Here is a 25,580-nt window from a genome sequence, read left to right as displayed (position 1 = left end):
GATCACTAAGACAAGGGATGTTGGCAGATTCTGCCATTGGGAGGGCATGGTGGTGATTATTAGGCAGGAGGGGGACACAAAGTGACTGGTAATTAATGGTAACAGTCTCTCTGGTTATTTGTTGAGGGATTATCTATTTGATGTTGAATCAAAGATGAAGATGAGCCTTCTGGACCATGAGTCAGGGCAACGCTTGCCCTCAGGTGTTCTGTGTGAGGAGGGGATATCAGAAGCCAGCATGAGCCAAGTACATGGGTTTTGGCCTCGGGCAGTCCAGGTCTGCAGCTCATCTGCCCACTTACCAGCTGTGTGACCTGGGCAAATTGTTCATTCTCTCTGAGTTTCTGTCTCCTCATTTGTGGAAATGAGATTATACCTCCACGTGGAGATTAAATGAGAGTGTAGTCTGGCTCCTGATTAGGACTTTCTTTGACGGGGAATCCTATTAAATCCCAGGAAGCTCCTGGGTAAAAGCCTGTCTCATTTAAGCAATCTGCTCATGGTCACTCAGCTTCAGTGTCAGTCAGTGTGAGGACCAGCCTGAGATGTGACCTTCACTAGCTGCATATCCTTGTCTCCACCTAGGACGTGGGCCCCATTTCTCCAATACATGGGTGGGTGGTCTCAACTGGGCTCTGCCTTCCTTCCTGCCTTCATTCCACTCTCCACGTAAGAATAGGCATGTCTGTCCCAGGCCCCTCCTTTGCTTAAAACTATCCTGTGGCTCCTCACAGCCTGCCCATCCCATCATAGTCCAGGACGGTGTTTCCCCAATCATGTGATGCCCCCAGGGGAGAGATAATTTTAGGTGGTAAACAGACAGGGCACTAAATAATATTCCTTTCACCATACTTATTCAAATCTGTATGCTGAGCAAATAACCCAAGAAACTGGGCTATATGAAGAAGAACAGGGCATCAGGATTGGAAGAAGACTCATTAGCAACCTGCATTATGCAGATGTCACAACCTTGATTGCTGAAAACAAAGAGGACTTGGAGCACTTACCGATAAAGATCAAAGACTACAGCCTTCAGTATGGATTATACCTCAGTATAAAGAAAACAAAAATACTCACAACTGGACCAATAAGCAACATCATGATAAACGGAGAAAACATTGAAGTTGTCAAGGATTTCATTTTACTTGGATCCACGATAAATGCCCATGGAAACAGCAATGAAGAAATCAAATGACATATTGCATTGGGCAAATCTGCTGCAAAAGACCTCTTTAAAGTGTTAAAAAACAAAGACATCACTAAGAGGACTAAGGTGCACCTGACCCAAGCCACGGTGTTTTCAATCGCCTCACATGCATGTGAAAACTCGACAATGAATAAGGAAGACTGAGGAAGAATTGATGCCTTTCAGTTGTGGTGCTGGCTGAGAATATTGAATATATATTCAATACCATGGACTGCTAGAAGAATGCACAGATCTTGGAAGAAGAACAGCCAGAATGCTGCTTAGAAGCGAGGATGGCAAGACTTTGTTTCACATACTTTGGACATGCTATAAGGAGGGACCAATATTTGGAGAAGGACATCATGCTTGGTGCCCTATTCAAGCATGCTATTTTTTTTTTTTTTATAAGAGAAATACCACGAGTGGATGACTTTAACAAACAGATGTTTATTCTCTCACAGTCTAGTAGGCTAAAAGTCCAAATTCAGGGCATCAGCTCCAGGGATGTCTTTCTCTCTCTGTTGACTCTGGAGGAAGGTCCTTGTCATAAATCTTCCCTTGGTCTGGGAACTATGTTTCTCCACATAGGAACCCTGACTCCAAAGGAGTTGCTCTGCAACCAGCTGCTTTCTTGGTGGTACGAGGTCCCAAACCTTTGCTTACTTCTCTTTCCTTTAACTCTTGTAAGATAAAAGGTGGTACAGGCCACACCCCAGGGAAACTCCCTTTACATTGAATCAGGGATGTGACCTGAGCAAGGGTGTTACATTCCACCCTAATCTTCTTTAACAGAAAATAATCTTGCCTTATTTATTTATTTTTTTATTAACCACAGGCAGAGATTAGGATTTACAACACATAGGAAAATTATATCAATCACAAAATTGTGGACAACCACACAATACTGGGAATCATGGCTTAACTAAGTTGACACATATTTTCAGGGGACACAATCCACAACACTTGGCAAAGTAGAGTGTTATTGAAAAAAGGGAAGACCCTAATTGAGATGGACTGACACAGTGGCTGCAACAAGAGACTCAAAGATAGCAAAGATTGTAAGGATGGCGAAGGACCGGGCAGTGTTCAGTTCTGTTGTCTCTATGAGCCGGAACAGACTTGAAGGCACCTAACAGCAACAACAAGGCCCTGTTTTAATCACTTTCATTCTTCGAACCTTCAAACAACCTTAAAAGGGAAATATTATTATTATTTGTGAGCCCATTTTACTAACAGAAAATCTGTGACACAAGTGATTTAAGGAACTTGCAAGTCAGCTAAGCGGTAATGTCTCTCCAGTCAGCATCCCAAGGAAAAGAAAAAGCCCCACTGGCCCAGGTATGTTTTCAGAACCTCTGCTGCTTAAAAGTTTTTCTTTCTTCTTGAAACATTTTAAACAAGAACAAGCCAAAGCTAAACCCAGTAGTAACAAAAGCGACCCAGAAGTGAAATATATATATACATACATATATGTACATTTTTATAGTTATCTTCTATGTCTGGGAGTAAAACTGACTCTCATTTTCTGTAGTGGTAAAGAGTTTGTTTCTCATAAAAATATATTTAAGAAAATATGAATAATTGAAAGGAAAAATGTTCAGTAGAACATGGTGGCAATGACACACCACTAGGCACACCAGGCCAGGCTTAGTTGCCTGGAGGTAGAGAAATGTCCACTAGGGCATTGATGATGTAGTACAATAGTAACTCATGTTTATAGAGCACTCACCACGTGCTAGGCACTATTCCAAGTTCTTTGCATGCATTAATTCATTTAGTCCTATGATCCAGACACTATTTTATACAGTGGAGGAGACTGAGCCTCAGAGAGTTAGGTTTCACAACCTGTAGGTAACAGAGGTGGGATTTGCCCTTATGCAGGCTGACCACAGCGTCATACCCTCACCCATCACCCTACTACCACTTCCTGTGAACAACCAGGACACTGAAAACCTGGCACAGAGGCCTAGCGGAAAAAGCACTGAGCTGGGGGTCAGGGTCTGTCTGCGTGGCCGTGTGACCTCTCTGGACTTCCTTTTCCCATCTGTCAAGCCAGCATCAGAACTGGACCATTTCCAAAGGCCCCAACTATGAGAGAGAAGATGTTGCATCCAGCAACAGCATGCTCTGGTGTGGCCAGGGCATGAAGCCAGCTGTAGCATAGACTCATCTCTGACTTCTGAGCTGTGTGACCTCAGGCAGGCTGCTCAGTCTCTCTGGACAACATCACAATCATTCCAACCCCTGCATTCTCACTGGGTTGTATGAGGGTAAATGACACGAAGGGTGGAAAAGCCTGTCTGTCTAAGTGTTGAGAAGCATCTTCTCTGGGAGGGTTTGTGCAGGAGGTCATCCACACTCCTCTGGGTGCAGGATCGGCAAGGCTCTACTTCTACACTGGGTTCCAGCCCAGAGCAATGCCTCCAGAGGGGACTTTCCCCAGAAGCTTGGTGGGATTTAAGAAGATTCTCTCCATCAAAGTCAATGTGGACAAAATGATCATAATAGCCACTGTTTATTAAGGTCTAACCAGGAGTCAGGCCACTAACTCACTTAATCCTTATGTGGAAATATGATCTGCATTCCACAAATGAGGAAATGGAGGCTCAGCAAGGTTGAGGGGCTTGTCCAGGTTGAACAGCAGGTAAGTGGTGAGATGGGCTGTGCAACTGGGGCCCTGAGACCAAAACTCATGCACTTGGTGCATGTTGGTTTCTGAAATCCCCTCGTCACACAGGAACTCAGTGGGCAACTGTGGTCCTGAAACTGGGCCACATGACTCACCTTCTTCCTTGATTGAACATCAAATAGCAGTTTCCTTAACAAATAGCCAGAGGGACTGACTGTTAGCATTAATTACCAGTCACCCTGGGCGCTTTACTCCTGCCTAATAGCCACCACCGCGCACTCCCCACCGCAGAATCCTCCATCATTCCTGCACAGGCAGACACGAACTACTTCCTTTGGATCCAATTCTCACTCACACTCCATCTTGCTGGGAAATAACAGGGCAATTCCCTCCAAATCCCTAGCCACTTTGCTGGCTTGAACTAGCCAAGGGCTGGAATTCGAAGGAGGGGAGATTTCAGCATAAGGAACTTCCAAAGATTTGGAGTCAGCCCAGAACAGGGGGTTGAGTGACCTGCCTGTGGCACTGGGGAAGCCGAGACTGATGGTCCCCTGTGGGGATGTCTGCGGCAGTGCTAGTCAAGGGGTGTGTGCCCCCCACATTGGGGCCATCCGCAAACTGTCTCTGGTTTACCATGCCCACATGCAGGTTTTATAATCCTTTTGCTATTTATGATCCTATTTTGTTCATCCTAAATTTATTCAAGTTTTACTGTTTAATGTAAAAAAGTGGGTTCATATTTTGGGTTGTTCATTTACATCATTTTCTTAGTAATTCATTTTTATTTTACTCACTTTTAGGTCTGCCACAGGTAGGAAATACTGGCTGGTCCTTCTGCACAGGGTGTTTGAGAAGCTCTCTGAAGTGTGGGGATTCAAGCCAGTGGGGAGTTGGATTCCACCGCCTATGAGAGACCCTTTGAAGCCCAACATCTGGTGACAGACATCAGGCAAGGAATCCCCAGAGGATAAAAACGAGAAATTCATGTCAGCCTCCATGCCATTGATACTCAACATGAGAACAGAGGGAGGCTGTGTCAGCTCCACACCCTTACACCACCTGGCACAATGCTCTTCTCATTTTACAGCTGAAGAAACGGAGGCCCAGAGAGGTAGCCAGTTTGGTAGGGGCTGATATTTGTGTCCAGAACCCAGACCTCTGAACTCCCCAGGCCGGTCTCACACCCAGCCATGCTGATCACAGCATGCCTTTGTTTCCAACCCACACAAAAGAAACCAGCGCCAGAATAAAGTCATCAACTTTTATTATTATCATTCATATATCTCGTAGAAAAAGGAAAGTAACAAATGGGCCAGGGTTGTATGAAAAACAAAACAAAACTCCAGCTTTGTACAGGTTGCTCTATTTACATCTGGGCGGGGCTCTCGCACATCAGGCGCAGCAGCTGCACTTGTCTGATGCCCCTTTGCAGATGCAGCCCTGGGCACACTTGGCACAGCCCACGGGGCAGCAGGAGCAGCAGCCTGGGGAAGGGAAAGGAAGGGGCAGAAATGAGCACTTGACAGTAGAAATGGGGATTGCCTTACTTCCCAACAAGGGGCACTGTGGCGGCGTCACCTTTCCGTAGGAGGGGACGCCTCCCTCTCTCCCGCATCCCACTTTGAAATCCCCCCAAGCAGGAGTAGCGGGCTGGGGATGGGTAGGGGAACAGGGGGCCTCCACTTACTCTTTCTGCAGGAAGTGCATTTGCACTCTTTGCATTTGCAGGAGCCGGGGCAGGCGCAGGAACCTCCTGCAAAGAGAAAGAGATGAGAACGGTCCGTGGAGCCCTAAATGCTAGGCTGGGTGCTAGGAACCCGCGTTCGAGCCCCAGCTCCACAGTTATTTCGCGGGAACTTGGGCAAAGCATAAACTCTAGTCTCTTTATCGGGAAAACAAGGGTCAGAATAACCTAGAATAAAAAGAGAAATGTACAGCAAGACCATTTGGGAAGAGGCAATTATTACCCTGAAATTGAACGGGCAGGGGTCAAAAATTGCTTCTCTAACTACAGTCCAAATAGGTCGTCCCCATCCCGGGACCAGGCATCCTTACCGGTAGCGCAGGAGCAGTTGGAGTCCATGGCAAGTCGAAGTGGTGGCTGGAGTCCGGGGACAACTGGACAAGTAATGCTAAAGGCTTGTAGAAGGCGTGCTGGAGCCGAGCATGCAGCGGGCTGCTTTTATAGCGGGAAGGAGCCGGGCGGAGTGCAAAATATCCGCCTTCCCTGGGCCAGCCCGCACACGCCCAGAGCTGAGTCGCCCCGAGCGCCGCGCGCAGCAGCGGGCCGAGCGCAGCGGCTGTGCACACGGGCCGCAGGGAACGAGTTCCTAGAACTGCGCTAAGTTCGCGCGGTGCCCCTGGGCGTGGGAGGGACTGGCTGCAGACAAGGAACACGGCGTGCCGGGGCGCCCAGGCCGTGGGCCAAGCGCCCTGCGCCCTGCACCCTGCCCTCCGCTGTGTGCGCAGCTTCCCTCCCACGTGCCCTTTGCTTGCACCTGTGTGGCTAGTTGCTGTTTTTAGGTGCGGTGGAGTCGGTTCCAACTTATAGCGACCCCATGTGCAACGGAACGAAACACTGCCCTGTCCGGGGCCATCCTCACCATCTTTGCTATCTTTGAGCCCATTGTTGCAGCCAGCCACTGTGTCAATCCATCTCGTTGAGGGGGTCTTCCTTTTTTTTTCTCTGACCCTCTGTGAGGGATGACCTTCTCTAGAGACAGTTTCGCCCTGATAAAATGCCCAAAGTGAGACAAGTCTCGCCATCTTCGCTTCTTAAGGAGCATTCTGGCTGCACTTCTTCCAAGACAGATTTGTTCTTTGTTCCGGCGGAGCCTTGGCATCCTGCTCAAAAAGAAGTGGGGAGGCGGGGACGATTGGTCGAAGGTGGGGGCAGGTTACAAAAACCTCTGTACAGTCAGGGCTTAATAATTGTGTTGTTGTTGTCAGGTGCCATCGAGTCAATTTTCCACTCATAGCAACCCCGTGAGACAGAGTAGAGCTGCCCCATAGGGTTTTCTAGCTGTAATCTTTACTGGGTCAGATTGCCAGGTGTCTCCCATGTAGCTGCTGAGTGGGTTTGAACTGCCAACCTTTCGGTTAGCAGCTGAGCACTTAACCATTGTGCCACCAGGGCTCTTGAATAATTATGTCACCTCATATTAAACCCTTGGACTAGTTATTTATTTCTTAGCCATTGTATACTGAGTGCTTTAGTGTGTGACAGGGCTGTAGTAAGCTCTTTATGTCTTAGTTCTCATTTAATCCTGTAATAACCCAGTGAGGTAATGACTATCCATTACTCTCATTCTAGGCCAGGTGCCATAGAGTCCACTCCTCCTGGAGGCGGCCCCATACGTGTCAGAGCAGGACTAGGCTCCAGAGCCTTTCCAATGGCTGATTTTTTCACAAGTAGATCGCCAGGCCTTTCTTCTGAGGTGCCTGAGTGGACTTGAACTTCCAACCTTTCAGATGGCTGCGGAACACTTAGCTGTTTGCACCACCTAGGGACTCTGAGGAGGAAATGGAGACCAGAGAGGTTAAGTAACTAGCCCAAGGTCCCAGAGCTTGTGTGTGGCAGAGCCTAGCGATTCTAATTAGAGGCCCCAGCAGAAGCTGGATACAGTCTTAGGAAGGGCATCACCCAAGGGTGAGATGAGGGCTCAAGAAGCCTTGTGCACAGGAAGGTCATAATCACGGGGCCGACTCCACAGGTGATGAGAGAAAAGTGATCCCAGGGTCACGGCCAGGATGAAGGGTGAACTCAGGTGCAGGGGGAGCAGAGAGGAGACCCAGCCCAGCCTGGGAGGAGGTGGGTCAGTGAGGTGGGTATTGCCTTGGCCTGGGGGTGTGGGGGAAGTGTTTGCTAGGCAAGGAAATGGGAAGGAATTGACTTCCAGCCTCAGGAGGAAGCAGCCATCTGGAAAGTTGGCATCGTCCTGGAGCACTCAGAAGGGAAAACTCCACAGAACTTTCTTCCCCAGTGGATGCTGGGGGAGGAGTGGGGATGGTGTCCAAATTCCTCTCTGGGGAGGCACTTCCTGCTTTCCCGCTGTCATGTGTCTCAGCCGCTGTGTAACGGTCTTAGATCATCATCCTGGGAACACTCAACGTGAGTCAACAGAGGGGTCACACAGGTTACTGGAAGGTTCCTGGTGGGCTTAGGGAATGCTGGGAGGTGCAGTGGGCAGTTTAGTGAGGAGGTGGGTGGGGGCCAGGCTGTCCTTGCAGCACTTACTGTAAACTCCTGTGGAAATGTCTTCATAGCTCAGCTCAAACGTCACTTCCTCTGGGGAGCGGTCCTGACCCCCATGCTCAGTCAGGATGCTAGTGGAATGTGCCGGTATACATCCTGTCCTCTGCCTTCTGGGCACCCTCTGTGCCTGTCTCTAGTCTGTATGAACTTGTGTGATTCTCGCGCTGCGGTCTGCACTCCCTTCACTCTGCCTACTGCTGAAAACTCTGAGAGCAGTTGTTCCCCTGAATTGTGCCTCCAGCCTCCAGCACAGTGCCAATTAGTTAAGTGAATGAACAAATGAATGAATGAATGAATGGGGCAATCCCCTCAATGGCTCCTCCCTTCCCAGCCCCTACTGTGCAATCAGACCAATAGCAAAATGAAACTAAAAAACAAAAAGCTGCTTTCAGTGTGCCACAACCTGTGCACTCCGTCAGATAAATACACCAAGCAGGGCAGGAATGCTGTGCTCTCGGAAGGACAAACTTCTAATAGTCACTCTGCCACTCACTTGTTTAGTGACCTTGGGGCAGTTATGTGCCAGGGCCTCTCTGAGTCTCAGTTTACTTGTCTGTCAATAGATCAGACTATATAAGAATTCAAGGGTCACATCCAAACTCTCTGATTCTGGAGCCAGGAATCAGTGGGTCTGGCAGCTGTGTGGACTGAGAGCATTAAAGATATGTATGGGTCACTGCTGTTTTGTTTACAGATGTGTATACATTCTACGCAAAAGCCCTGCTTCCTAATAAACCAGATGGTCACCTACGCACTCAGAGGAAATAAGCCACCTCTATGGAGCCCTGGGAAAACCCTGGTGGTGTAGTGGTCGAGTGCTACAGCTGCTAACCAAAAGATTGGCAGTTCGAATTCACCTGGTGCTCCTTGGAAACTCTATGAAGCAGTTCTACTCTGTCCTATAGGATTGTTATGAGTCGGAATTGACTCGATGGCAACGGGTTTGTTTTTTTAGGTGTTTTATGGAGCCCTGGTGGCACAGTAATTAAGAGTTCGGCTGCTAACCAAAAGCTTAGCAGTTCGAATCTACCAGCTGCTCCTTGGAAACTCTATGGGGCAGCTCTACTCTGTCCTATGCGGTCGCTATGAGTGGGAATTGACGGCAGTGGGTTTGGTTTTGGTTTTGGTTATGAAGAGACAAAGAAGGCCTGGTGGTGAAATGGCTAAGAGTGTTCAGCTGCTAATCAAAAGGTGGTTGTTGTTGTTAGGTGCCATCGAGTCAGATCCTACTCATAGCAACTCTATGCACAACAGAACAAAACACTGCCTGGTCCTGTGCCATCCTTACAATCATTGTTATGCTTGAGCCCATTGTTGCAGCTACTGTGTCAATCCACCTCATTGAGGGTCTTCCTCTTTTCCGCTGACCCTGTACTTTGCCAAGCGTGATGTCCTTCTCCAGAGACTGATCCCTCCTGACAACAAGGTAGGTGGTTCAAATCCACCAGCAATTCTGCAGGAGAAAAGACCTGGTGATCTGCTTCCATAAAGACTACAGCCTAGGAAAGCCCAGGGGGCAATTCTACTCTGTCCCACAGGGTCGCTATGAGTCAGAATTGGCTTGACGGCAATAGGTGTTTGAAGAAACAATACAGCTTGTTTTTGCCCTGAAAAGACTGGGTCTGGCCCTGGGTTTGTGCCCTCATTTTGGTGGCTAAATCTGCCTTGGGGCCTAAACTGCCTCTTTTGAATCACTCTGAGTCTTCGAGAGGAGGGATGACAAAGCAGGGAAGGTGGAGGAGGCTACGGGCCCAGTCTTGTTCATCTCTGTGCTCCAGTAGTCTCGCTGTACTTGGGACAGAGGTGGAGAGGGAAAATTTTCAAAAGTCAGGAGCCCTGATGTGGTAGGGGTGAGAGAGATGAGGCCAAGGAAAAGTACCCCCTAAAACTAGTGTAAGCCATTATTGTGAAGTAATAATGCAGCCCTGGCCTGTATTAACAGAGGTATACGATAGGGTCTCTGTGAGCTGGAATCGACTCGACAGCAAGGGGTTTGTTTATTTTTTGGTATCTAGAATGAGGGAGGTGATTTTCCATTTTCCTTTTAACTGCTAAGGTAGATATCTAAAGTACTGCTGCCCCGCATCCATTTATCCTTCTCCTGTGATGGTACCCTTGGTTTTCCCATTGGAGAATCACCCCTCCCCACTTTCAGTCCATGGATTTGGGATGGAGTGGGCCCTGAGAGGATATAAAGCTAAGTTTCAAAAGCCTTTTGTCTCTGGGAATAAGGCCATCACAAAGAAAATAGAACCTGATAACATCACTGGAGTACCTGGATCCAGCCATGCCTGAAGCCATCTGTGAGTCAATTAGGTTCTTTCTTTCTTTCTTTTTCTTGTTTTGTTTTGTTTTATTTAAGCCATCCTGGGTAGAGTCCTAACTGGTACAGCCTGGCAGACCACCTTGAGGGATGTTTTTAGTGTTGGGTTTCAACAGTTCGGAAGACAATGATTACAACGGTCCTAAGACTCAAAGCCTCATCATGTGAACAGCAGCTGAGGAACGGTGGGCAGGTTCAATCTGGAAGAGAACCAAAGACGAAAAACCAAACCCATTGCTGTTCCAACTCGTGGCAACCCTATAGGACAGTACAGAACTGTCCTTTAGAGTTTCTAAGGAGCACCTGGTGGATTCAAACTGTAGACTTTTTGTTTAACAGCTGTAGCTCTTAACCACTATGCCACCAGGGTTTCCTGTAATAAACAATTACGTTCAAATATTAGGCAGTGGTTGCCCCGATTATCTATAGCTATGCAACAAACTGTGCAAAATATAGAAGCTTAAAACAACAACCATTTTACTGTCTCTCTTGGTTTTGTGGGTCAGGAATTTCGTCAGGGCTCACTTGGGTGGTTCTTTTGTTTCACGTATCACTGACTGGGGTTCCTTGGTGGTATTCAGCTGATAGATGGACTTGTCTGGAGGATTTAAGATGTCTTCACTGCCATGTCTGTCATCTTGGCAGGGATGGCTAGAAGGCTGAGCTCAGCTACAACTGTTGACTACACATGGCATCTTTGGCCTGGTGGCTTCAGGGCGGTCAGGCTCCATACATGGTAGCTCTGGGTGAGAGTCCCAAGACACAGAAGTGGTAGCTGCCAGTCTCTTAAGCCCTGGGCTCTGAAACTGGCACATGTCACTCTTACTACATTCTATTGGTCAAGCAGTCACAGAGTCCATCCAGATTTAAGGCGAGGAGATGAGACCCCAGGTGTTGATGGGAGAAGTCAACAAATTTACAGCCATCTCTAATCTTCCACAGTAGTAATGGGAATAATACTGAGCACCTACTATGCACTAGGCTTTGTGCTAAGTACATTACGAGTTTATCTCATTTAAACCTCAATACAGCCTGACTAGCAGATGCTGTCATTATCTTCATTTTATAGGTGAGGCAGTGAAGCTATATGACCTGCTCAGAGACACACAGCTTCTAAACGGCAGAGCTGGGATTTGAACCCAAGACTTTCTGAGTCTACACCTACATCTTTCTGCCACAAGAAGAGATTAGGCTTGTTCTCTGTGGCCTCAAGGGCAGAACTGGGCTGGTGGGTACAGGTAAGATTCTGCTACAGGTAAGAAAAGCCTTCCTAGCATTTAGAGCTGGTCATGACTGCAACGGACCACCTGGGGAGATTAGGGAGTTCCCGGAACCACAGCTATAGAAACAGAAGCTGGCGGATTCCAGCACTAGTTAGGGGGATGGTGTCTTAGTCTTCTAGAGCTACTATAACAGGAATACCACAAGCAGATGGCTTTAATGAAAAGAAGGTTATTCTCTCACAGTCTAGTAGGCTACAAGTCCAAATTCAGGGTGTCAGCTCCAGGGGAAGGCTTTCTCTCTCTCTTGGCTCTGGAGGAAGGTCCTTGGGATGAATCAGTCTTTCCTTGGTCTGGGAGCATCTCAACGCAGGAACCTCAGGTCCAAAGGACGTGCTCTGCTCCTGGCACTGCTTTCTTTCTTTCTTTTTTTTTTTATCGTGCTTTAAGTGAAAGTTTACAAATCAAGTCAGTCTGTCACATATAAGCTTATATACACCTTACTACATACTCCCATTTACTCTCCCCCTAATGAGTCAGCCCGCTCCCTTCTTCCAGTCTCTCCTTTTGTGATTGTTTTGTCAGTTTCTAACCCTCTCTAGTCTCCCATCTCCCCTCCAGACATGAGATGCCAATACAGTCTCAAGTGTCCACCCGATACAAGTAGCTCACTGTTCATCAGCATCTCTCTCCAGCCCATTGTCCAGTCCCTTCCATGTCTGATGAGTAGTCTTCAGGAATGGTTCCTGTCCTGGGCCAATAGAAGGTTTGGGGACCATGACCACCGGGATTCTTCTAGTCTCAGTCAGACCATTAAGTCTGGTCTCTTTATGAGAATTTGGGTTCTGCATTCCACTGTTCTCCTGCTCCCTCAGGAGTTCTCTGTTGTGTTCCCTGTCAGGGCAGTCATCAGTTGTGGCCGGGCACCATCTAGTTCTTCTGGTCTCAGGATGATGTAAGTCTCTAGTTCATGTGGCCCTTTCTGTCTCTTGGGCTCATAGTTATCGTGTGACCTTGGCGTTCTTCATTCTCCTTTGATCCAGATGGGTTGAGACCAATTAATGCATCTTGGATGGTCGCTTGTTAGCATTTAAGACCCCAGAGGTCACACTTCAAAGTGGGATGCAGAATCTTTTCATAATAGAGTTTATTATGCCAATTGACTTAAGCCATAGTCCCCAAACCCCCGCCCTTGCTCCGCTGACCTTCGAAGCATTCAGTTTATCCTGGAAACTTCTTTGCTTTTGGTCCAGTCCAGTTGAGCTGACCTTCCCTGTATTGAGTATTGTCCTTCCCTTCACCTAAGGTAGTTCTTATCTACTAACTAAATAACCCTCTCCCACCCTCCCTCCCTCCCCCCCCCCGTAACCACAAAAGAATGTGTTCTTCTCAGTTTATACTATTTCTCAAGAACTTATAACAGTGGTCTTATACAGTATTTGTCCTTTTGCATCTGACTAATTTCACTCAGCATAATGCCTTCCAGGTTCCTCCATGTTATGAAATGTTTCACAGATTCCTCACTGTTCTTTATCGATGAGTAGTATTCCATTGTGTGAATGTACCGTAATTTATTAAACCATTCATCTATTGATGGACACCTTGGTTGCTTCCAGCTTTTTGCTATGGTAAACAGTGCTGCAGTAAACATGGGTGTGCATATATCTGTGTGTGTAAAGGCTCTTAATTCTCTAGGGTATATTCTGAGGAGTGGGATTTCTGGGTTGTATGGTAGTTCTATTTCTAACTTTTTAAGAAAATGCCAGATAGATTTCCAAAGTGGTTGTACCATTTTACATTCCCACCAGCAGTGTGTAAGAGTTCCAATCTCTCCGCAGCCCCTCCAACATTTATTATTTTGTGTTTTTTGGATTAATGCCAGCCTTGTTGGAGTGAGATGGAATCTCATCATAGTTTTAATTTGCATTTCTCTAATGGCTAATGATCAATAGCATTTTCTCATGTGTCTGTTAGCTGCCTGAATATCTTCTTTAGTGAAGTGTGTGATCATATCCTTTGCCCACTTTTTGATTGGGTTGTTTGTCTTTTTGTGGTTGAGTTTTAACAGAATCATATAGATTTTAGAGATCAGGCGCTGGTCGGAGATGTCATAGCTGAAAATTCTTTCCCAATCTGTAGGTGGTCTTTTAACTCTTTTGGTGGAATCTTTAGATTTTTTTTTTTTAGATGAGCATAGGTGTTTGATTTTTAGGAGCTCCCAGTTATCTGGTTTCTCTTCGTCATTTTTAGTAATGTTTTGTATTCTGTTTATGCCTTGTGTTAGGGCTCCTAACCTATTTTTTCTTCCATAATCTTTATCATTTTAGTCTTTATGTTTAGGTCTTTGATCCACTTGGAGTTAGTTTTTTGCATGGTGTGAGGTATGGGTCCTGTTTCATTTTTTTGCAAATGGCTATCCAGTTATGCCAGCACCATTTGTTAAAAAGACTGTCTTTTCCCCAATTAACTGGCACTGGGCCTTTGTCAAATATCAGCTGCTCATATGTGGATGTATTTATATCTGGATTCTCAATTCTGTTCCACTGGTCTATGTGTCTGTTGTTGTACCAGTACCAGGCTGTTTTGACTACTGTGGCTGTATAATAGGTTCTGAAATCAGGTAGAGTGAGGCCTCCCACTTTCTTCTTCTTTTTCAGTAATGCTTTCCTTATCCGGGGCGTCTTTCCCTTCCATATGAAGTTGGTGATTTGTTCCTCCATCACTTTAAAAAATGTCATTGGAATTTGGATCGGAAGTGCATTGTATATAGAGATGGCTTTTGGTAGAATAGACATTTTTACTATGTAAGTCTTCCTATCCATGAGCAAGGTATGTTTTTCCACTTATGTAGGTCCCTTTTAGTTTCTTGCACTAGTACTTTGTAGTTTTCTTTGTATAGGTCTTTTACATCTTTGGTAAGATTTATTCCTAAGTATTTTATCTTCTTCGGGGCTACTGTGAATGGTATTGATTTGGTGATTTCCTCTTCGATGTTCTTTTTGTTGATGTAGAGGAATCCAAGTGATTTTTGTATGTTTATCTTGTAAGCTGAGACTCTGCAGAACTCTTCTATTAGTTTCAGTAGTTTTCTGGAGGATTTTTTAGGGTTTTCTGTGTATAAGATCATGTCATCTGCAAATAGAGATCATTTTACTTCTTCCTTGCCAATCCGGATGCCCTTTATTTCTTTGTCTAGCCTAATTGCTCTGGCTAGGACCTCTAGCACAATGTTGAATAAGAGCGGTGATGAAGGGCATCCTTGTCTGGTTCCCGTTCTCAAGGGAAATGCTTTCAGGCTCTCTCCATTTAGAATGATGTTGGCTGTTGGCTTTGTATAGATGCCCTTTATTATGTTGAGGAATTTTCCTTCTATTCCTATTTTGCTGAGAGTTTATGGGTGTTGGACTTTGTCAAATGCCTTTTCTACATCAATTGATAAGATCATGTGGTTTTTGTCTTTTGTTTTATTTCTATGATGGATTACATTAATGGTTTTTCTAATATTGAACAAACCTTGCATACCTGGTATAAATCCCACTTGGTCGTGGTGGATTATTTTTTTTTATATGTTGTTGAATTCTATTGGCTAGAATTTTGTTGAGGATTTTTGCATCTATGTTCATGAGGGATATAGGTCTGTAATTTTCTTTTTTTGTGGTGTCTTCACCTGGTTTTGGTATCAGGGATATGGTGGCTTCATAGAATGAGTTAGGTAGTATTCCATCATTTTCTATGCTTTGAAATAGCTTTAGTAGTAGTGGTGTTAACTCTTCTCTGAAAGTTTGGTAGAACTCTGCAGTGAAGCCATCCAGGCCAGGGCTTCTTTTTGTTGGGAGTTTTTTGTTTACAGTATCAATTTCTTTTTTTGTTATGGGTCTGTTTAGTTGTTCTACTTCTGATTGTGTTAGTTTAGGTAGGTAGTGTTTTTCTAGGAATTCATCCATCTCTTCCAGGTTTGCAAATTTGTTATAGTACAATTTTCGTAATAATCTGATATGATTCTTTTAATTTCAGTTGGGTCTGTTGTGATATGGCCCATCTCATCTCTTATTTGGGTTATTTGTTTCCTTTCCTGTATTTCTTTAGTCAGTCTGGCCAATGGTTTATCAATTTTGTTAATTTTTTCAAGGAACCAGCTTTTGACTTTATTAATTCCTTCAATTGTTTTTCTGTTCTCTATTTCATTTAGCTCAGCTTTAATTTTTATTATTTGTTTTCTTCTGGCTGGCACTGCTTTCTTGATGGTATGAAGTCCCCATGTCTCTCTGCTCACTTCTCTCTTTTATATCTCAAAAGAGATTGGCTTAAGACACTATCTAATCTTTTAGACCTCATCAGTATAACTGCCACTAATCCATTTTATTACATCGTAGTGATAGGATTTACAACACATAGGGAAATCACATCAGATGATAATACGGTAGACAATCATACAGGTACCGCCATCTGTCTGCTCCTAGTTTTCTCTCTTCCTTCTACTGGCCTTGCTTTCGTTTGGGGGTGTATTTGTTATTTGTTGCTGCATAAAAAATTATCCCAACAATTTAGCAGCTTCAGACAACACACATTTATTATTTCAGTTTCTGTGGGTCAGGAATCCAGGCATGGCTTAGCTGGGCCCTCTGGCCCTGGGTTTCTCACAGGCTGCAGTTAAGGTGTCAGCTGGGGCAAGAGTCATCTCAAGGTTCACAGGGACAGGATCTGCTTCCAAGCTCTCTCACGTGGCTGTTGTTAGGCTTCAGTTCCTTGAGGGCAGTTGTACCGAGTCCTTAGTTTCTCAAAAACTGCTGACTGGAGGCCTCCTCATTTCCTTGCCATAAGCAGCTCACAAGATGATAGTGAGGTAGAGAGAGGGCAGGAGAGAGTGCCAGCAAGAAAGAAAGTGTGAGCAAGACAAACCCACAAGTCAGAGTCTTTTGTAACCTAACCACAGAAGGGACATCTCATCACTTTTGCCGTATTCTGTCATTAGCAGCAAGTCACTAGATCCAGCCCAGACTCAAAGGGAAAGGATCACAGAAGGCATGGATACCGGGAGGTGGGATCATTTGGGGCCATCTTAAAAGTCATCCTGGGGGCAGAGGCAATGGATGTTGTCGGGTTCCAGGGTCTTTGAACATGCTGCTCCCCTTGCCTAGAATATTCTATCCATTCCTCTCTTCTCTTCATCTGCTGTATCTCAGTTTGAAGGCCATTTCCTCAGGAAAGCCTTCCTGGACCCAAAATAAGCCGAGTCCTTCTGTTCCCAGCAAATGCTCTCCTTTGCTGTAGCATTTATTACAATTACCATTGCTAGGAACAAAGCAGCAAACTTCAACAGCCTGTATTTTTTGCCAGGCACTAAGTGCTTTAGAAAGGAGCCCTGGTGGCATGATGGTTAAGCACTTGGTTGCTAACTAAAAGGTCAGCGGCTCAAACATACCCAGTGGCTCTGTGGGAGAAAAGACCTGGCTATCTTCTCCTGTAGAGATTACAGCCTACAAAACTCTATGGAGGCGGTTCTACTCTGTCATATAGGGTTGCAACGAGTTGGAATTGACTCCATGGCACACAACAAGTGCTTTACATATGTGAACACACCTAATCCTTCCCGTAAGATAGAGACAGTGGCTATTCGCATTTTACAGAAGGAGAGACTGAGGCTCCGAAAGGTTAAGTTACATTGTCCAAAGTCACTCCCTAATAAGTGGTCAAACCAGGCAGTATGGCTCCAGAGCCTGTGCACATAACCAGTCTGCTACATGGCCTCTGACAGTGTGCATGCTTTGTTTAGTGTTTGTCTCCCTGCTAGGCTATGGGCTGAGTCTGTTGTGCTCACTGTCCTAGTTCTGGCACCTGGCACAGCGCCCGGCTCATGGTGGGTGCTTAATAATGCAGAGGAATGGAGAAAATTGAATCCTGCCAGCAGCTGGGGAGGAGGCTCCTTGAAGGGCAAAGCCTGCCTTGTGGAGAGCCAGCTTGGAAAGCCTGCATTCAGGAAGAAGCTCAGCTCCTTCTGGCTTCACCCTTTCCTCACCAATCTGGCCTCAACTTCCCTCTTCCATCTCACCTGTCCCCATGCCCTGCACATCTGCACTCAGATCAGGCCCAACCATCCCACAGCCTTCTTCAAACACACTCCATACTCCAGGTCTTTGCTCTCCCCCTTCCATCTCCCAAAGCCCATTTTGAATGCCTCCTCCTCCAAGGAGTCTTCCCTGATCCCCCAACCTGGTAGATTCCCTTCTTAAAGCCCCCAGAGCATTTTATTTGTACCCCTCCTCCCTCCTTGAGCCTCAGTCCCCTGTCTCTAAATGAGGAGAGCCTGGCTGCCATGATTTGTAAGTTTCTTCCAGCTCTGAAGTCCCCAGGATTCCATTCTAGGCATTCGTGAGATTGTCTGATCATCCCCGTTAGTTCCTGAGCTCCTTGAAGGGCAAAGACCGTGTCTTTTCATCCATCCTCAGTGTCCAGCACAAGGCTGGTGGATTTTTGGTGGTCATAAGGGTTTGTTGATAGGAAATGGTTTGTAGGGCTGGGTTGAGAAAGCAAGTTCAGTGAATATGTCACCCATACCTGCTCAAAATCCCATGGAAAGACAGAAAAAGTCGTTCATTAAAAGGCTGAAAAATGGAAAACAAAAAAGAATACCACCAGAAAAAGAAGAGCAAAATTGAAGAGCATACACTATCTAATTTCAAAATCTTCTATAAAGCCACAGTAATCCAGACAGTATGGCATTTGTGCAAGGATAGGCATATTGTTCAGTGGAACAGAACTGAAAGTTCAAAAGCAAATGCTTACAGTTATAATCAGTTAATTTTTGACGAAGGTGTCAAGACAATTCAGCTTCTCAATAAATGGTTTTGGGACAACTGGACACCCACATTGAAAACAAAACCCCTTAGATCCTTCTACTGTACATAAAAATTAACTCGAAATAAACCACAGACTTAAATGTAAGAGCTAAAACTATGAAACATCTAGAAGAAAATAAAGGAGAGGATCTTTGTGACCTTCAGCTAGGCTAAGAGTTTTTAGATACAATATCAAAAGCATAATTCATCAAAAAAAATCGATAAATTGGACCTTGTTATGGATTGAATTGTGTCCCCCTTAATATATGTGTTATAAATCCTAATCCCATTAGGAACCCTGGTGGTACAGTGGTTAAGTGCTTGGCTGCTAACCGAGAGAGGTCAGTGGTTTGAACCCACCAGTGGCTCCCAGGAAGAAAGACTTGGCAACATGCTTCTGTAAAGATTATATGCCTTTGAGTTGACTTCTATAGGGTTGTTAGGAGTTGGAATCAACTGAAAGGCACACAACATATGGTTATAATCCCATTTGGGAATATGGTTTTCTTTGTTTTGTTAACAAGACATTATTATTGTCGAGTGTGCTTTACATCAATCTCTTTTGAGGTTTAAAAGAGCAGGTTAAGCAAACAGCAAGCAAGCAACAATGGGAGAAGAGAGATACCAAGCCACATGAAGATCTCAGGGGAGCAGAAGCTCAAAGAGACAAGGACCTTCCTCCAGAGCCAACAGAGAGAAAGCCTTTCCCTAGAGTCCGCGCCCTGAATTTGGACTTCTAGCCTTCTACAGTGAGAAAATAAATTTGTTTGTTAAAGCCGCCCATTTGTGGTGTTTCTGTTCTAGCAGCACTAGATAACTAAGACAGGCCTCATCAAAATTAAAAACATTTGTCCTTAAAAAACATTAAGCAAATGTAAAGACAAGTCCACAGGCAGAGAAATATTTACAAAGGACTAGGGCTGCAGCTGCAAGTGCCTTGAAGTAGGGCTGCTTCCTAGGCAAGAAGCTAACTATACCTTTCACCCTTTATGTCAGAACACCAAAGGGCCAGATGGGGTTGGTTGAGCTTCACCTCATCTGCAAAACTGAGGCTAACAGTGGACGCAGCTATACTGCCCAGTGGGGAAGGGAGGAGGCTCTGAAGAGAGGCAGTTTTGCAGAGGACAGTGCTCAGAATCTGTGGAATCTGACCTAACTCCAGGTGCTTAGAGTGAGAAGAACTGATATTGCCAGTATTCACTTGCATATTTTAAAATGAGTCAAATGGAAATGAATGCATTCACTTTGTAAAACATCAATGCAGATAAAGCTAAAGATCCCCTTGACACTCCTGGCAAGGCCCACCCCCCTTTCATGCATCTACATTTATTTAGATATAAACCAGTTGCCGTAGGGTCCGTTCTGACTCGTGGTGACCCCATGTGTGTCAGAGTAGAACTGTGCTCCATAGGGTTTCCAGTGGCTGAGTTTTTGGAAGTAGATTGCCAGGCCTTTCTTCTGAGGCTCAGAGCAGCAGAGCACGTTTACCATTTGCACCACCCAGGGGCTCCAAATATGGAGTTTTTATTTTCCTTTTTACATAATTAGTATTATGCTATATGAACTATTCAATAATTTGCCTTTTTCATTTAATGATAAGTTGTGGACGTGTTTCCATAGCTGTACCCTCAGCATGACCTAGAGCCATCCTTTTTATCAGTTGCTGTCTTAGTCATCTCGTGCTGCTATAACAGAAATAGCATAATTGGATGGCTTTAACAAAGAGAAATTTATTCTCTCACAGTCCAGTAGGCTAGAAGTCCAAATTCAGGGTGCTGGCTCCAGGGGAAGGCTTTCTCTCTTTGTTGGTTCTGGAAGAAGGTCCTTGTCATCCATCAGCCTTCTCTTGGTCTGGGAGCATCTCAGCACAGGAACCTCAGGTCCAAAGGAAGTGCTTTGCTCCCAGCACTGCTTTCTTGGTGGTGTGAGGTCCCCATGGCTCTCTGCTCACTTCTCTGTTTTGTATCTCAAAAGAGACTGGCTTAAGACACTACCTAATCTTGTAGATCTCATCAATATAACTGCCACTAATCCATTTTATTATGTCATAGTGATAGGATTTACAACACATAGGGAAATCACATCAGATGATAAAATGCTAGACAATCATACAATCATACAAAGGAATCGTGACCTAGCCAAGTTGACAGATATTTTTTGGGTACGCAATTCAATCCACAACAGATGCCAGTTATGTACATTTTTGAGGTCCCTGGGTGGCGCAAATGGTTTGCACCTGGTGGTGCAGTAGTTGAGAGCTACGGCTGCTGACCAAAAGATTGGCAGTTCGAATCCACCAGCCACTCCTTGGAAACCCTATGGGGCAGTTCTACTCCGTTCTGTAGGGTCTCTATGAGTCAGAATCAACTCGATGGCGAAAGGTTTTTTTTGTTGCTGTTGTTTACTAATCTAAAGATTGATGGTTTGAGCCCATCTGCCAGCACTGCAGAAGAAATGCCTGGTGATTTGTTTCTGTAAAGATTACAGCCAAGAAAACTATGGACCAGATCTACTCTGTAACACACTGGGTCACCATGAATTGGAATTGACTCAGTGACAATGGGTTTGGGTTTTTTTTCGTATATACATTTTTAAACTACTTCCTTGCTGAAGAACATACAGTTTGTTTCCAGGTTTCTGCTTTTAGAAACGATGATAGTGATTTAGAAAATAATATTGGAATCATTATTCCCCATCCTTGAGCACAGAGAATGCGACACAGCTGGAGCTAGGCCCACAAGGACTCACAAGGACACATCAACTGGGCCCTGAGATAAAGACAATAATAGGTAGGATAACCTTGGAAAATATCTTTTAGGGAACCTTTCCCATAAGCCAGAACACAAAAGACTTTCCACTCTTATCTTTTTCTATTAACATTTAGAATAGAAAATGAGGGTCCCACGAAGACCCTCCTGTCTGTCGTTACTGAAACCTGTACCAATGATTGTTTAGAGGGACGATTCAAAATGTAAGCTCACAGTTTCTAGCCAACCTGTGAAAAGGCGAAGCTTTCAATGGCTTTGCCCATTTTGTAGTGTTAATATATACTGATGACTCTGTAAAGTTCTTCAGACTCAGGCAGACATGGCTGTGGCAGCAGGCTTGTCCGTTTTCCCATTCTTGCCTATTCTGAAATATTCTCTGAACTCGGACAAACATGGCTGTGGCAGCAAGCTTGTCCGCTTCCCACTTTTGTCTTTTTGAATATATGCTGAATGAAACTTTCTTTTTGCTTTTGATGTTTTTTACCCTACGACAATACAGTGAACTACTTAGTTTGAAGATAAAAATATTTTAAATTTGAGTAACACTGTTAAAATGCCCTTCAAAGTGTTTGTACCAATTTATACTCTCCCCAGTAGAAGATGGATGTACACAATCTTTTTCCTACATCTAATTACAAAAAAAAAAATTCTTTTGCACTTTTGCCATACCGACGGGCAAAATGTTATATTTATTTGCATTTCCCTGATAGCAATGAGGCTGAGCTTTAGTGTATTTGTTCTTTGGCCCCTAAAGTTTATTTTTGCATAATTTGTTTATTCATATCACTACCCTCTATTTTAATTGACCTGTCCTTTTATCAGTTGTATGAGCTCTTTGTATATTGTAGATTTTGAGCTTTTATCTTTTATGTATATAGATACATATAGCAAATATTTTCTCTGCCAATCTTGTCTTTTAGCTTTGTTCTTGATGTGCTTCTTGAAACACAGAGCAGATTGGCCACGAGAAAACAATGCATATTTGTGTTTAAGGACCTAGACTTTAGAGTCAGACAGCCTGGGTTCAAATCCTGGCTCTACCACATTCTAGCTATATGACATTATGAAAATTACCCTAAGCCCTATTTTCCTGTCTATAAAATGGGTATCATAATTGTATCTTTCCTTTAGAGTTTGTCATGGATTGAATTGTGTCCCCCAAAATATGTGTCAACTTGGTTAGGCCATGATTCCCAGTATTGTGTGGTTGTCCTCCATTTTGTGGTTATAATTTTATGTTAAAGAGGATTAGGGTGGGATTGTAACAGCCTTACTAAGGTCACATCCCTAATCCAATGTAAAGGGAGTGTGGCCTATACCACCTTTTATCTTACAAGAGATAAAAGGAAATGGAAATAAGCAGAGAGTGGGAACCTCATACCACCAAGAAAGCAGTGCCAGGAGCAGAGCACATCTTTGGACCCAGGGTCCCTGAGTGGAGGAGCTCCTAGTCCAGGGGAAGATTGAGGACAAGGACCTTCCTCCAGAGCCGACTGAGAGAGAAAGCCTTCCCCTGGAGCTGACACCCTGAATTTGGACTTCTAGCCTACTAGACTGTGAGAAAATAAATTTCTCTTTGTTAAAGCCATCCACCTGTGGTATTTCCATTACAGCAGCACTAGATGACTAAGACAGAGTTGTAAAGATCAAATAAGATAAAGTACTTAAGAGGACTTGGCATGAAGTAATCTCAAAATTTATCACTCCTTTATATGTGTTATTTAAAAGGATTGTCTCCACGCCAAAGTAATCAACACTTCTGTTTTCCTCTTCCAATTTCTTTTATAGCTTTGAATTTTGCTCTTAGGTATTTAAGTCAATTGAAGCATTTTTTATCTGATACACAAAGGGGTAGCCAGTTGTCCCCACAGCCTCCAACCACTTTTCCCACTGATTTGATCATCTCTTAATTTTGACTCACAGGGTCTGTTTTTGAACCCTCCTTTCTGCTCCACTGATTTATTCCTGAGCCTCCACCTCTTTCTAGAGTTTTAGACAAGTAGTTCTAGCAGGCTGGGGCAAGCTTCTTTTGTTGTTCTTTTTCAAAACTGTCTTGGCATTTCTTGCACCCTTCTTGTCTAAACTCAGGCTGTTAGGTTTGAAAACAAATCCTGGTGGGCTTTTGAATGAACTGTCCTGAAAAACTAACTTTGAGAAAAACTGGATGTGTTTACAACACTGTGTCTACCTACCGGGGACCTTCTGTCTCCCCAAATTCTATTCCTCCCTTCTCAGCCAACCCAGGTAAATCTGAGAGTTCTCTTTCATCAAGGACTGGACACAATGCCCACAGATGAAAGCTCCTATTACCCCACTTTCCCTTGAAGGAAGAAAGGCTGGACACAAATTGCCAAGTGAGCAGATCTGAAAAGGAGCCGAACAACATGTGTCCAGGGAGGCAGGCTATTCAGGGAGGTGACCTTGGAAACGCAGCTGACAGTTTGCCAAGACAGGCTTCTGGGCCTCCTAAATTCTCCTCCAATGACTCTGAAAACAAGCAGCTTTGGACGAGCAACTAGAAAATTCTGGGAACCACAGGCCTCTGGAGCTGGGGTCCAGTTCTAACTCTCCCCACTTCCATTTTACAGATGAAGAAAGTGAGGCTGAGAGGCTGAAGAGACACACCTCGATGGGGCTGGCTTCCCCTCTTTTCCCAGAGCTGAACACGATGTAGCAGGAGGATCAAGTGCCATGTCAAGGTGGGAGGATGCACTCCACCCTCAGGGTTCTTCTCAGTCCCAAACAGACCAGTGCCCACATCACGGAACTTTGATTTTCAATTTGATGGTTCCCTGAGATGCTCCCCTCCCCTAACACATACACATCCCTCCCCCTTTACCAAGAGACTAGTCCTTGGCTCAGGCTATTCATGGAATTTATTGTCACTTGCAGGGGAAGGGGACACACAGGCAGGTTTCAACCGCAGGGCGAGGTTGCACTGGGCACCAGCACTGGTCTACACTCGCTTCACACCAGGGGCAGGTCCTCACTGGCAGCAGCTACACTTCTCCGCCTCCGCCTGGGCCCCTTCGTCACCTTTGCACACACAGTCCTTGGCGCATTTCTGGCACTCGGCAGGGCAGCAGGAGCAGCAGCCTGCAGATAAAAATGGAGAGTGGGGGTTAGCCCCAGTCTGAGGGCCCCTTCAGCCCCACCTGCCCCTCCCAAAAGGGAGGGGAGACAGGAAGGGGGTGCTGCCTAGCTGGGGAGCCATCATGGTTCAGCCAGGGCTGGTGGAGGCCCCCTTCCTAGCCTCCCACCTGATGTGACTCAGCATCTGTGGTTTTACCACTGGGAAGCAGTGCTTAGTAACTAGCCCACAGCCCCTGGACTAGCCCACAGCCCCTTCACTGAGTGCCAGGGAGTGCCCACCCCACCCCCTCCTCTGCCCTGGGTGATGGTGGGGTTAGGCCCAGACTGGGGCATGCTGGGCCTTAAGAAGAAAGCTTCCCGGGTAAATGGCATCTGAAAAGGGCTTTGAAGGACAGACTTGCAGGAGCAGAGATGGTGCAGGTGTAGGGGTCCACGAGATCCACGGGGAGATGCACGCCAGGCTTACATACAAGGGCAGAAGGGAGCCTCCTTCTGCCTCCTGTCCTCCTTGCGTATTACCCTGGGCATGCCGGGGAGACTTTGAGCTTAAACTGAGAGGATCCATAAGGCCTGCCAGAGGCCAAGGGACCTGAATCCAGAACTGCTCCAGCAGCACTGACGGCTTCCCCAGGCACTGCGGGCCTTGAAGGGAGGGATTGAACCAGGGTAGGGGTTCTCTATCCCAGTCGCCCAAAAGAATCTTCTGGGAGTTTACAAAAACACTTCGCCTACTGAATCAGTCTCTGGGCATGGGGCCCGGACATCTGTATTTTAAGGCCTTCCCAGGTGGTTCTCTCCAGCAAAAGTCGAGAAGCAATGGAATAAGGGGCCTGGGGACTCTCCATATCCTGTGTGGCCGGACGCGGACTCAGGGTCTGAGTGGGGCGGGGGTGGGGACGGCGGCGGCGGGGGAGCCCCCATACTCACTCTTCTTGCAAGCGGTGCATTTGCATCCCTCGCACTTGCAGGAACCAGAGCAGGTGCAGGAGCCGCCTGGAGAGGCAGACGCCACAGAGAGGATTAATTAATGTGGTAAAACTCGGGGGACCCCAGGCCTAAAAGGAGGAGGTGGGGTGCCAAATCTCCGCGCCGTTTGGGACATAGTTGTGCCTTCCTTCACGACGTTAAAAATGGAAAACGAAGGGCCCTTCCCCAAGTGTCCTTGAGTAAAGGCGTAGGGCACGGGATTCTCTGCAAGAAAGGCGCGCGTTGTGCCGCAGGATGGGGGCGGGGGCTCACCAGTAGGGCAGGGACAGGTCTCAGGGTCCAT

At 45.7% G+C, this 25,580-nt stretch overlaps 1 protein-coding gene and 1 long non-coding RNA gene across 2 annotated transcripts; one reads left to right on the top strand and one right to left on the bottom strand.

Annotated features, from left to right (window-relative positions):
- Positions 1-5,062: 5,062 nt before the first annotated feature.
- Positions 5,063-6,033, bottom strand: LOC126065006 (metallothionein-2). Its single transcript, XM_049864630.1, has 3 exons — positions 5,871-6,033; positions 5,503-5,568; positions 5,063-5,299 (listed from the first exon to the last, which is right to left on the bottom strand). The coding sequence occupies exons 1-3, from the start codon at positions 5,896-5,898 to the stop codon at positions 5,208-5,210; spliced, it is 186 nt and encodes a 61-aa protein (XP_049720587.1). The 5' UTR covers positions 5,899-6,033; the 3' UTR covers positions 5,063-5,207.
- A 1,839-nt stretch (positions 6,034-7,872) lies between these two features.
- On the top strand, positions 7,873-24,112 carry LOC126065012 (uncharacterized). The gene is made up of 3 exons (XR_007514704.1): positions 7,873-7,926; positions 11,463-11,631; positions 23,806-24,112. It is a non-coding gene; the product is annotated as an uncharacterized LOC126065012 (long non-coding RNA).
- The last annotated feature ends 1,468 nt before the right edge of the window (positions 24,113-25,580 follow it).

This window comes from Elephas maximus, chromosome 21, assembly GCF_024166365.1.
Source record: "Elephas maximus indicus isolate mEleMax1 chromosome 21, mEleMax1 primary haplotype, whole genome shotgun sequence".
Classification (NCBI taxonomy): Eukaryota; Metazoa; Chordata; class Mammalia; order Proboscidea; family Elephantidae; genus Elephas; species Elephas maximus.
The sequence above is the reverse complement of the archived record's forward strand: the minus strand, read 5'-3'. Positions and strand labels throughout refer to the sequence as shown.